Below are 11,439 nucleotides of genomic sequence, written 5' to 3'. Positions count from 1 at the left end.
TTTTACAAACATCTATTTAGAGAAAGTATTTGTCGAAGGTGCATATTATAAATGTATCTATGTTCAAAATCGAAACGAGAAGGAAAAATGAACGAGTACAGTACCACACGCTATACGATCATACAACACAGTCTAACTGGCCACTAAACTGGCCTCAACATCATCTAAGAATCTGGTAGTACAGACTGAATTCAGAGTGCGAGAAGCAGCGGTGCAGATGCGACGAGCAGCAGCAGCATCTGCAGGAAGCCGGAGAGCCCTCCTAGCCTGCCACCTGCGTCCCCGTAGCAGTACTCCTCGCCCTCGCCCTTGCCCCAACTGCCACCCTGCTGGCCGTACGGCTGCTCGCTCCCCTCGCCGTAGTATCGGCCAGTGGCGGCCGGCTTCTCCTGCTCGTGGTCGCGAGGGTGGTGGTAGTAGTACTCGTCGACGCCGCCGATGCAGTCCTTGCGCTCGCGGATCTCGAAGGTTCCTGCGCGCATCGGGAAAAACCAGCCCAGTGAATGTTGGTCAGATATACGCGCGCATGCATGCAAGAAGTCGAAACATCAAGTGCAGAGCGACAGTATAACTAGAGTCTTCTCTCCAGCTACCTCTGTCGGGGCCGTAGCTGCATCCCGTGTCAAGCGCCTGCTTCACCGCCAGCACCGACGCGCCGTTGGAGAACCTGAAGCTCTCGGCGGCCACCTCCTCCACGCACTGCAGCGCCAGCTTCGTCTCCTCCAAGCACGGCCCGCCGCAATACCCGTCGACCTCTTCCTTCTGGACGTGGAACGCGCCCTCCGCGTTCAGCCTGAACTCTTCCGCGCACATGTGGTAGATCTTCGCACGCATTGTTTTGCCATGAACATGAATGAAGACAACACTGATTAATTGTCACCCTTTAGTAGATAGTATTTCACGAGAAATTTTATTAGATAATAGAAGTACAACACCCGGCACATTTTTTCACGATCGAGCATTTGTCACAGGAAAATCATTTTTCTCTCGCAATTTGCATAGTTCTTAGCTGTTGGTGTCTTACATTGGGGTCATCGAAGCAATGACACGCTCTCTCGAACAACTCCAGGACTGCTTTGTCTGCAAAGATGGAGAAAAGAGGTTCCAACTTCCAAACTTCAGATTTCCAGTGAGGTTTCAGACTGACTTCAATCTACAGCTGAACAAATTCAAATAAACAAATCCAGAGAAGAAAATAAAAATTACAATTACACACTCACCAGATAAGCAGCATGGGATCAATAGGAAAATGGCAAGGGCTAAGGCTAACAAGTTGCCACTTTGAGAGGGGTGAGACATTGCCATTGCTTGGATTAGAGAAACTGATGAGCAGAGATGTTAAGGTTCTCTGTTGCCTCAAAATTAGGCTCTGGTTGCTTGGTTATATATGGCTATTTGAGCATGCATGTTGATGTTGAGAATATTAAGATTTGCCAATTACCCTAGTCCTACTCATACTCAAAAGGATGCTCAATTGAACACTCTTTGCTAAGCTTTTCCACAAGAATTGCCCAAGCTCTAACTTTGAGAAACATTGTTGCACAAGTTATCAAATTTTGACTTTTGTGCAAATGTCTACTTCAAAAGGAATTAATGAGACTCATGCGACATTTAAGTGTGTGTTTGGTTCGAGAGCAAGGTTGGATGGGATATGGTAATCTCTGTTTTTATAGATGGTATGATCTAATTTTCTGTTTAATTGAGTTGGATAGGATGATTCAATTTTCTATTTGATTTGTATGATTAGAGTAGATAAGGTGAGCTAATTTTCTATTTAGTTGGATAAATGGTATATGTTGAGTGATTATAATGAACTTCTAGGTGAGCTTACCTCTTGAACCATATATACAGCCATTTTGCTTGTGAGCTTGTGTCTGTATCGTGTTTTCTCAGGTAGCGTTAGCACTGTACTGGACAGTGATGTCTAACAAGTTAATTTCTCAAGCTTTTCGTGCAACATATCTATCTGCAAAATGGTAAGTGGAAATCTGGTTTGGGGGGGGGGGGGGGGGAGATGTTGCAGCTGTAGCCGTCGATTACATGCACACCAGGTCTCAAATGGATACCAGTTTATCATATGGTATGCATATCTTGTTAGGTTCAAACTCGCATCGTCTCCAGAAAAGATTTCACGACTAAAAATAAGTTTTAAGCTAACGTTATAGCCAATCGGTGAACCAAACAATGCAGTAGTATGTCGTACATATTTTTTTTATCTTGATCTACCCGAGGATACCAACATGGCCAAATCATGATCACTCCGAGCAAACATTGAATTTAAGCTATAAAATCAGTTAACACATCGCGTGCAAATATTACAACACAGCCTTAATATCATGTCTCGCTCGTCCCATGTCCAGCAACTTTGAAAAGCTAGCCAGTAGCCACTATATATAATATAGAAAAATATGTTAACATAACAAAGCAAAACTATATTGGCGATCTCTCCTAATTTAGTCCAAATACATCTCTAGCGTCACATTCTACAACCAAAATATGGTTTTTTGAAAAGGGGGCCAAAATTGGATGCTCACTGCTAGTTTTACAACACAAATACAGCCATTTGCTTATTGCCTACAACATTTGTACATGAGTTTAACACAGCTCCTGTGGAAGAACTAACAGATATGTTACACAGCCTCTGATCCTCTCAAGGACAAACAAGACAAGGAACCCTGTCAACTGAGAAAACAGAACTATGTGGCTTTTGCTGTGCGTTTTCTCCACAGGCTCTGCGCATTCAACACAAAACAATTGAAGAGAATCAGAAATCATAAGATGAGAAGACTAAATCCAGTATCAAAACATAGGCTCAGAACACAGGGATGCAGTTACAAGAGTTTCGTTGTCAGATTCCTCCTTGCTGTTCAAACTATGGTCATCCGGCTTTTTCTCCTCTTTCATTTCCGCATCTTTGGACTCTTTCCCTGCCTTCTCTTTCTCAGCTGAGCTAACTCCTACTTCTTCCTCCATGTGCCCATATGCCACAATAGAACAGTCACACATGAAGCTCATTTATTAATAAAGGCATGCAAATTTTGCATAAACAAACATATAATCAACCATAAGCAATCATACCAGACGTTGGCCCCTGCCTCAGGATCACATGCACGCCCGACCACGACCAATACGTGTCCAAGCAGTATATGCCCCAACTACAACCAGCCCGAGGTTGTTAATCATGCAAGCGACCAAGTCTCCAACCGCACGAGCGACTACTCCTCCGACCAGGCAAGCAATCTACTGTACATACTTGACCACGACCAATCCGGCTATCTGTCTTGTACATGCTGCTCTCGATCACACTGATCGACCATCAATGCTCGATTCGAGTACTACTCGACCAGAACGAAGATTCAACAAGAACAAGACGAAAACTCTCTAGACAAAACTTTTCGACTCTATTTATTTACAATTTGCACGACTCTGTGTCTTTCGTACAAAAACTAGAGATTACAACTCATATTTATAGCGACCTGCTAACTTTGAATCCTAAACTGAATCGTGTCATCCCACGATCCGACCCCGACTCAAACTCTGACTACTCCTGTGCACACCGCACGATCGAACCTTACAAATTACAACTAGGACTCTAGACTTCAATTGAGTCTCGAAGCCTACGACTAGGATTAAGTCCAACACCACAGTTTACATCTTTGTCAACATCTGAGTAAGCAAGAGAAATTAATGAATCTGAATCATTAACACCAGCTCCACTACTCTCATTGACAGACTTTTTACCCCCTGCAGTCTTTCTACGTTTGTTCTTTCGCTGCCCTTTCCACTTTGGAAATAAGACCATCCAAGATATAACACAAAAGAACTTCTCAAAGACTTGGTCCTTACGCAGGTACATATAAAAAAACTTCTCAAAGTATGGTCCTTACACCCTTACACAGGATGATCTTCAACAAGCATGGCAACAACATGAACGCTGCAAACCTCAGTTCACGTTCCTGGTCGTTCTATGACCAATCGGTCTATCACAGTTTGTCATTGCGGGGGATGCTAACACCACACTGGCTGCTGTCCTCGGTAATGATGGGTTAATTGTCTTCTATATGCTGCAGAGTGGGAATGGCAGGAGTACTCTCCTCATTACAATTCCGTAGGACTCATGTGACATGCCTGCCCGCTGCAAGCCCCTAATAAGTTCCATTACTCGCCACACAAGTGAACCACAACACACAAGTCCTCACCATTCAATTTCTTAACTCAAGTCTGGGTCATTTTGTGTCGCGAAGAAGGGTGGGTACCTGAGGCTAGGAGGGCAGAAAGAACTGTTATTGTGGCTGGGTGGGCAGGGACACCTGCTGCGGCTCGGAGGGCCGGTCGGAGGGGCGGAGCCGCTAGTTGGAGGAGGGGGAGCCAGGTCGGAGAGGCCGCCAGATCTCGGGAGGTAATGTGCGAATGAAGTGGGAGGTCAGAAACGGTAAGCGCATACGCACACATGCGAGTCACATGCTTGACGAGCACAGGTTGGATGGCTCCGTCCACCTGTTTTTGCCTGTTCACTCATCCAACATCTCAAAGAATATTCTTCATACCTTACCACCCATCCACTCTATTCATCCAATCAAACACCTTCAAAACTAAGATAATCATCTCGCATTCATGCATATACTATGAACCAAATACCCCTGAATGGACTGGTACCAAGGATAGTCTAATTGGTGGTAGCTATTATCTCCGGCTGCTCTATATCAGCTCCTTTTGAAGGTTCGTAAGCAAATTGTACTAGGATATAGATTTTTTTTTAAAAAAAAAAACAAAACCTGACTTTCTAGATGTGAAATTTGATAATATGGTTTTGGTCCATTGACACTCAGCTAACAGTAGTTAAGATTCTCCTCAGACTTCGATGCCACTTGAGGAAGATGAGAAGTCTGGTCCAACCCCTCCCAAGTCCAAACCGACATCTCTCGGTTGCTAGGACTACCTAAATTAGTCTTAACCAAACCTTTGCGCTCAGATGGGCTAAGAATCTGATCACCAAATACTCTGCTTTGCGCTTCCTAACACGAGAACTCTCTTAACAACCAGTGCCAGTTGAGGGAGCATTGAATATTGATGCGGTTGAATATGTATTGAATATCGTAAAATAGGTTACGTATTAGATTTAGAGTTATATTAGTAAGTATAAGATTGAGTTATAATTACTATAAAAAATTATTTTTTAGACACCTAAGGTACTTTTTTACAGACGGTTCATTTGAAAAACCGTTTGAACAGTTAATGAGATCCACAGGTAATATCGTAGCCACTTCCTGAGCGTTTTTGTTTTAGCCGTGCGACATCTTAAGTATTCTCCTTTTACCCAAATCTCCCTGATGAGGCTATGAATTTGCAGGTTAAATTCCTAATGGCGGTTGTATCGAGGAAGGATGGCCCTCCGCGTAATGCTCATCCACTATGTGATCTCCCTTCATGGGAGAGGACTCGAATCAGACTCGTACGTTTAGCATTTTCTTGAAATTTTTACCTTCAAGCCTTCTCCCGGGTAAGGGTTTCATGGATCGCATCACTGCAGGGTCTCCCTAAGGTCGACGTCCCATGTCTAGTGATTGATGAGGTCATGGGGGTCATCCGGAAAATCAACTCCAGTGCCCGTTCGACCCCTCTATCGCCCAGTACCGCTTTGGTTGGCAGTCAATCTAGTAGCGGTGATGATCAAGCTACCCAGAGCTGGATATCGACCATGGGTGGAGGTCCTACGAGCAGTTCCAGGCGGGAGAGGGTTGACCAATCTTGCCCCAACTAGACTCGCTCCAACCAGGTCCGTACCGACCAGATCCACACCGACCAGGCCTGCCTCGACCAGAGTCACTCTGACCAGGCTCGTACTGACTAGGTCCGCACTAGCCAAACCCGCCTTGACCAAAGTCGCCCTGACCCAGGGGCAGTCAGATTGCTATTGGCCAAGGCTCTATGTTAGTGGGGAAGAGAGCAGTAGAGGACTCGGCTTCTGCGAAAGCGTCCAAACGTGCCCGTGGGACACTGGTCATAGGTGGCTTCACAAGGACAAGGCTCGTGCTCACCCCTCCGCTCATGCAGTAAGTTTCTAGGTTAGGATTAGGTGCTCCGATTTATCTTTTCTTTCTTAACTCCATGATCCGTTACCGCTGCAGGTCCTCAACCCCGTCACAGGCCCTGATCGTAACTCCTCTGGTGCCTCAGCAAGAGGCTCTAGCCCCCTAGCCTCCCGCAACTCCGATGCCTAGAGCACTGGTCGTGACCTCCACACCTACTGAACCGGTCATGGAGCCTGCTCTGGCTTTTGACCTGCTTTCCTTGGTCACTAACCTTACTGCCTCCATTCAAAAATTGATCGTCGAGAGGGAGGCAGCAGACAGCAGGTGTGCCGAGCTGGAGAGGCTAGTGGTCAACGAGAAGGAGATGAGGTGCTCACTCCAGCAGGAAAATGCCAAGCTTCAATAGGAAAATGCCAAGCTCACTACTGAACGTTTTCAGCTCAAGGAGAATGAGCGAAAGTCCTACGATATTCTTGAGGAAGCCTTTAAGGCAATCCGACGACCCCTTAGGAGCATCGAACTGGATGCTGATGACTCGAAGGATGATAGGGACACTCTTAGCTGGGCCTACTCCATCCACATCCTGACAGCGGAGTTTGCCCAGCTTTTGGGCATCCTGGCAACGAGGACCTCAGAGGATGTGACAACAGTGGCGAAAGCCGTGGCGGCGTACGTTCTCAAGTACTACCACAGTCGAACCCTAACTTCAACCTCGAGATCATCCGAGAAGGGGTCATGACCGCTGGTCTCATAGCCATGCAGAGGCTGGAGGTGGAGTGTCAAGGGTCGGTGGATAGCTATGGAGAGGCTGGAGGCGGAGTGTCAAGGCTCTATCTTTCAGGTGGAGACTATTGAGGAGGCTGTAGAAGAAGAGTAAACCTCGAACTATAATTTAGGCTTGTATTATGTATGAATGAAGCTTTTAAATTCTCTAATAAGCTTGAGTCACTACTATGGTCGTAGAGTCCCATAATTGACTACCCCTCCCACTTGCTCCAAGCCCCTGACCACACATACTAACAACGGCGATGACTAGCACAGTCTGGAAGTGGTGGCTGAGTGCGAGCTTAAGTTCATGATCGAGCAAGAGATCCTGCAAAGTGATCTTTGAGGTGCATTGTCTCTTCCACCATTAAGCCATGTGTAGTTCTAGACTAGCCAAGTGGGACTCAACCAGCTAACTCCTAAGTGGTTTGCAACCTATTTCCGTTATCAACTTGTCAAGAGGAGCTGTTGGTGGTGAAGGGAGAAGAGCCAGTGATGAGGGAGGATGACCAGCAACTGACGTGTCTCTATGACCACCTTAGTAATGCATTCACCCCTTTCAACTCACTGCTCTAGGCTGCTAACATCCAAATCCACCCCACTCCTGGAGACACCATAACTAGTCATGTCAACAAGTTCTTGGCGGCCTCCAAGGAGGTGGGTGCATTCAAGTAGAGGCTGTGTGGGAACATCAGTGACCACTTGTTTGCGATCGCACTCCACGACGCCTTCCATGTCTTCGCTTGTGTCGGTGAGTGCTTCCCCGACCTGGACCTTATTCCGGTAATCTCTGAAGGTTTCATCAGCGTCCAGAAGACCACAGAGGAGCTTCACGACCTTACGGGGTCATTTTTTTCTATGGCTCAGTCTCTGCTTTGGTCCGTCCAGTTTGATTCGTATAGGGGCATATTCGGATCCTAGGGATACTGAATAAAAACCGTTAGAAATAGCCCCCGGGCATTACCTGAGCGGTTATTTTTTAAAGCAATGACCTACTTTTATGTAAACATTCCATGTGTTCATGTGGCGAGTAGGTTCTGAGTGTTTGTTATATTTAAGGGTGGGACCAAGGCTTTCTATATTGCTTGCTAGTTAGGTTCGTAGCACTTAGGATAACCCTTGGCATGACAAGCCCTTTGATGGCAGCCAGCGCTCGACCTGAGTTAGGGCTTGTGGCTTCACGGTCGTTGCCCCCTAGCCGCCCATATCCTTGAAACTATGTGAGTGGCAATTTCAATCCGCACTCAAATGGTTTGGTACTCACCTTATGAGTGAACAGGCAAAATAGCTAGCAGCATGGAAAAATAGGAAAAAAGGACTATAATTGCTCTAGCCCCCGACTGCATGGTCGATAACAAAGGCTACCGACCAGGCGGTCAAGCGCTTGAAACAGAAAAACTTACAAGTCGTTGGGAGACTATTCCTTTCTAGGAAATCCTGCAAAACAGAGAGTTTTATTTTTGAATTGAAAAACTTACAAGCCATGTTCCACGCTCGTCCAGAAAACCCTACAAAATAGGAAAACGAGTCCGTCTTTGAGCAACCCTAGACATAGAACTTGCGTAACAGGGCTATGTTCCAAGAGTTGTGCAATTCATGGCTGTCCTCCATGGCTAACTTTACCGCACTAGGTTGAGTAACATTGACCACTTTGTAGGGTCCCTCCCACTTGGGGAGAGCTTATTCTGGCCTGCCTTATTCTGGACTTTAAGGACGAGGTCACCTACGATCAGTGTCTATTTCCGCACATTGTGGTCATGGTAGCGTCTGAGGCTTTGCTGATATCGGGCTACTCGAATTAGAGCACGATCGCGGAACTCTTCGATAAGGTTTATGTCATCCTCTTGTCATGCCACCTGGTCGTCATCTGAGTAGTTGGTCACTCGAGGAGACTAGAGGACGATTTCAGAGGGAACATTGCCTCCATGCTAAAGACCAGGAAGAAAGGGGTTTCGGACGTAACCCTATTGGGAGTCATTCTCAGCAACCAGAGTACTATGGGTAGTTCATCCATCCAGTATCTTGAATAGCTCTTAAGCAGATCAAAGACCTCGGTCTTGATCCCCTGCAGTATCATCCCATTTGCCCTTTCGACCTGTCCACTGACGCATAGCAAATTTTGGTCCCAATGTCTTCATGGTAGTCTCAGAAAGAACTACTAGTGAACTGAGTCTCGTTGTCCGTAATTATGTGGTTTAGACTACCAAACCGCACTACCAACCCTCGTATGAGCTTGATCGCAGCTATGGTGGTAATCTTCATGACAAGCTCGGCCTCAATCCACTTAGTGAATTTGTCGATTGCCATGAACTGGAATTCAAAACCTCCTGGGACTTTAGGGAATAGAAATGTCCCATGAGATCGAGCCCCTGACAGCGAAAGACTAAGAGAGTGGTATAGTTTGCAGTGCTTAGCCTGGTAGATTGGTATATCAGCCATGGTACTGACATGGCTCAAATCGTTTCACCAGCTCGTGAGCATCTTGGAGGGTCATGGGCCAATAGGATCCTTGCTAGAATGCTTTTTTTACCAGAGTGCAGTACGAAGCATGGCTACCACATATGCCTCAATGGATATCAGAGAGCATTGTGCTCCCCTCTTCCTGAGTGATGCATTTTAGTAAAAGGTCATTGCTCCTTCAACGATAAAGGCATCCCTTTACTAGGGAGTATGTACACGCTTGCCACGTGACCCTTTCTGCTGACGCATCATCTTCAAGGACTACTCAATTCTAAAGGTAGTCCAAGATCTGATACATCTAGGTCATACCCTGAATTAATCAGAGCAACCACATGATGGCCACCCGAGGTCGACGACACCGAAGGAGGCGTTGCCTCCAAAGGTGTTGCCTCTGGTGCTCCATTTTCAAGCAGAGCATCCCCTTCACTCGTGACCTGTGGGGTAGCAGTGATAGATGTGTGAGTCTTTCTTCAAAGGCTCCAACCGAGACAGGTTCATGAGAAGAAGCTAGATGGGCCAGCTCATCAGCTAGGAAGTTATCCTTGCGAGGGACATGCTTGTTCGAAACTAATAAAGTGTTGTTCTAGTCTTCTCATTTCTGTGTGGTAGGTCGCCATTGTCAGATCAGAGTACTAAAATTCCTTTTGCACTTGGTTTATGACCAGTAGCGAGTCCCCTATCGCTAACAAGTGTTTTATCCCAAGTGTGGAGGCTACTCACATCCCGAACAAGATGCCCTTGTATTCTGTAATATTGTTAGTAGCCGAAATATATAATTGAACTACGTACCTAAGGATGTCATCCATTGGTGAGGTCAAGACCACTCCAGCCCTCGCTCCCTTCAACGTGGACGATCCGTCGAAGTGCATAGTAGTGTGCTCTTCTATCTCTAGTCATTGCTCCTGTTCGAGCTCAAAGGACTACCGCTTGGCCACAAAATTGGCTAGCATCAGAGGCTTGATAGTCATTCGGGGAACAAATTGAATATCGAATTCTCTAAGCTCTATTGCCCACTTTGTTGTTCTTCCTGCAGTATCCCTATTGTGGAGAATATCTCTAATGGAAAGTGAGGAGATTACCTTGATTTTGTGGGCTTGGAAGTATTGTCTGAGCTTACGAGAGGTCATCAGTATGGTGTGTAGTAGCTTCTGAGCCTGTGGGTATCAAGCTTTTTGCGTCGTGTAGGACCACACTAATATAGTACGCTGGTCGCTCAAGTCCTTCTCGTTCGACGACCAGGACCATGCTAGTGACATGCGGGGTGGCTGCAACATAGAGCAAGAGCTCCTCATCTAGCCGAGGAGCGATCAGTATAGGATGGGAAGAGATGTACCTTTTGAGTTTCTGGAAGGTCATCTCTACTTCTAGCATCCACGAGAGGTGGTTGCTTTTCTTCAGGAGCTTGAAGGGCGGTAGCCCCTTCTCTCCCAGCCTCGAGATGAGCCTGCTTAAAGCCACCACACATCCTGTTAGTTTATGAACTTCCTTTAACCTAGTTGGGGATTTCATCTGGTCGATGGCTTTGATATTGTCAGGGTTTGCCTCTATTCCTTGACCGGATACGAGGAATCCAAGTAACTTCCCTGATGGGACTCCAAACATGTACTTCTCCGGATTTAATTTCATGCAGTACTTTTGAAGGTTGTCAAACGTTCCTTGGAGGTCCTCGACCAGGCCGTCCTTGGTTCTACTTTTAACGACCACATCATCAACATATTCCTTGACATTTCTACCGAACTATAGTCAGCGAACAAGTTGAATGCAATGCTGGTAAGTGACACCAGCACTTTTCAGACCGAAAGGTATTTTTACATAACAAAAGACCACAAAGGGTGTTACAAAAGCCATCTTATCATCATCTTCCTTATACATGCTAATCTCATTGTACCCTGAGCAGGCATCTAAGAAGCTTAGCAGATCGCTATCGGCCATTGAGTCAACAAGCTGGTCGATCCAGGGTAGAAGGAAGAGATCTTTCAGGCATCCCTTGTTGAGGTCTATGAAGTCGACGCACATCCTCCACTTACCATTGTGTTTTTGGACCATGACTGGCTTAGCCAGCCATCCCGGATATTGTACCTCATAGATGTAGCCTACTTCCAAAAGCTTGTTGATCTCCTCTCGAAGCGCTTCATTTTGGTCGGTGGAGAATTGACATGTCTTCTTCTTTACTAGTCGCGTA

At 46.1% G+C, this 11,439-nt stretch overlaps 1 protein-coding gene across 1 annotated transcript; it reads right to left on the bottom strand.

The window, feature by feature from the left end:
- Nucleotides 1-1,374, bottom strand: LOC133885402 (uncharacterized). The gene is made up of 4 exons (XM_062325113.1): nucleotides 1,221-1,374; nucleotides 1,025-1,080; nucleotides 594-822; nucleotides 1-472 (listed from the first exon to the last, which is right to left on the bottom strand). Exons 1-4 carry the CDS (start codon nucleotides 1,303-1,305, stop codon nucleotides 192-194), a joined length of 651 nt encoding a protein of 216 aa, XP_062181097.1. The 5' UTR covers nucleotides 1,306-1,374; the 3' UTR covers nucleotides 1-191.
- Nucleotides 1,375-11,439: the final 10,065 nt, after the last annotated feature.

This window comes from Phragmites australis, chromosome 11 (assembly GCF_958298935.1).
Source record: "Phragmites australis chromosome 11, lpPhrAust1.1, whole genome shotgun sequence".
In the NCBI taxonomy this organism is placed as follows: Eukaryota; Viridiplantae; Streptophyta; class Magnoliopsida; order Poales; family Poaceae; genus Phragmites; species Phragmites australis.
The sequence above is the reverse complement of the archived record's forward strand: the minus strand, read 5'-3'. Positions and strand labels throughout refer to the sequence as shown.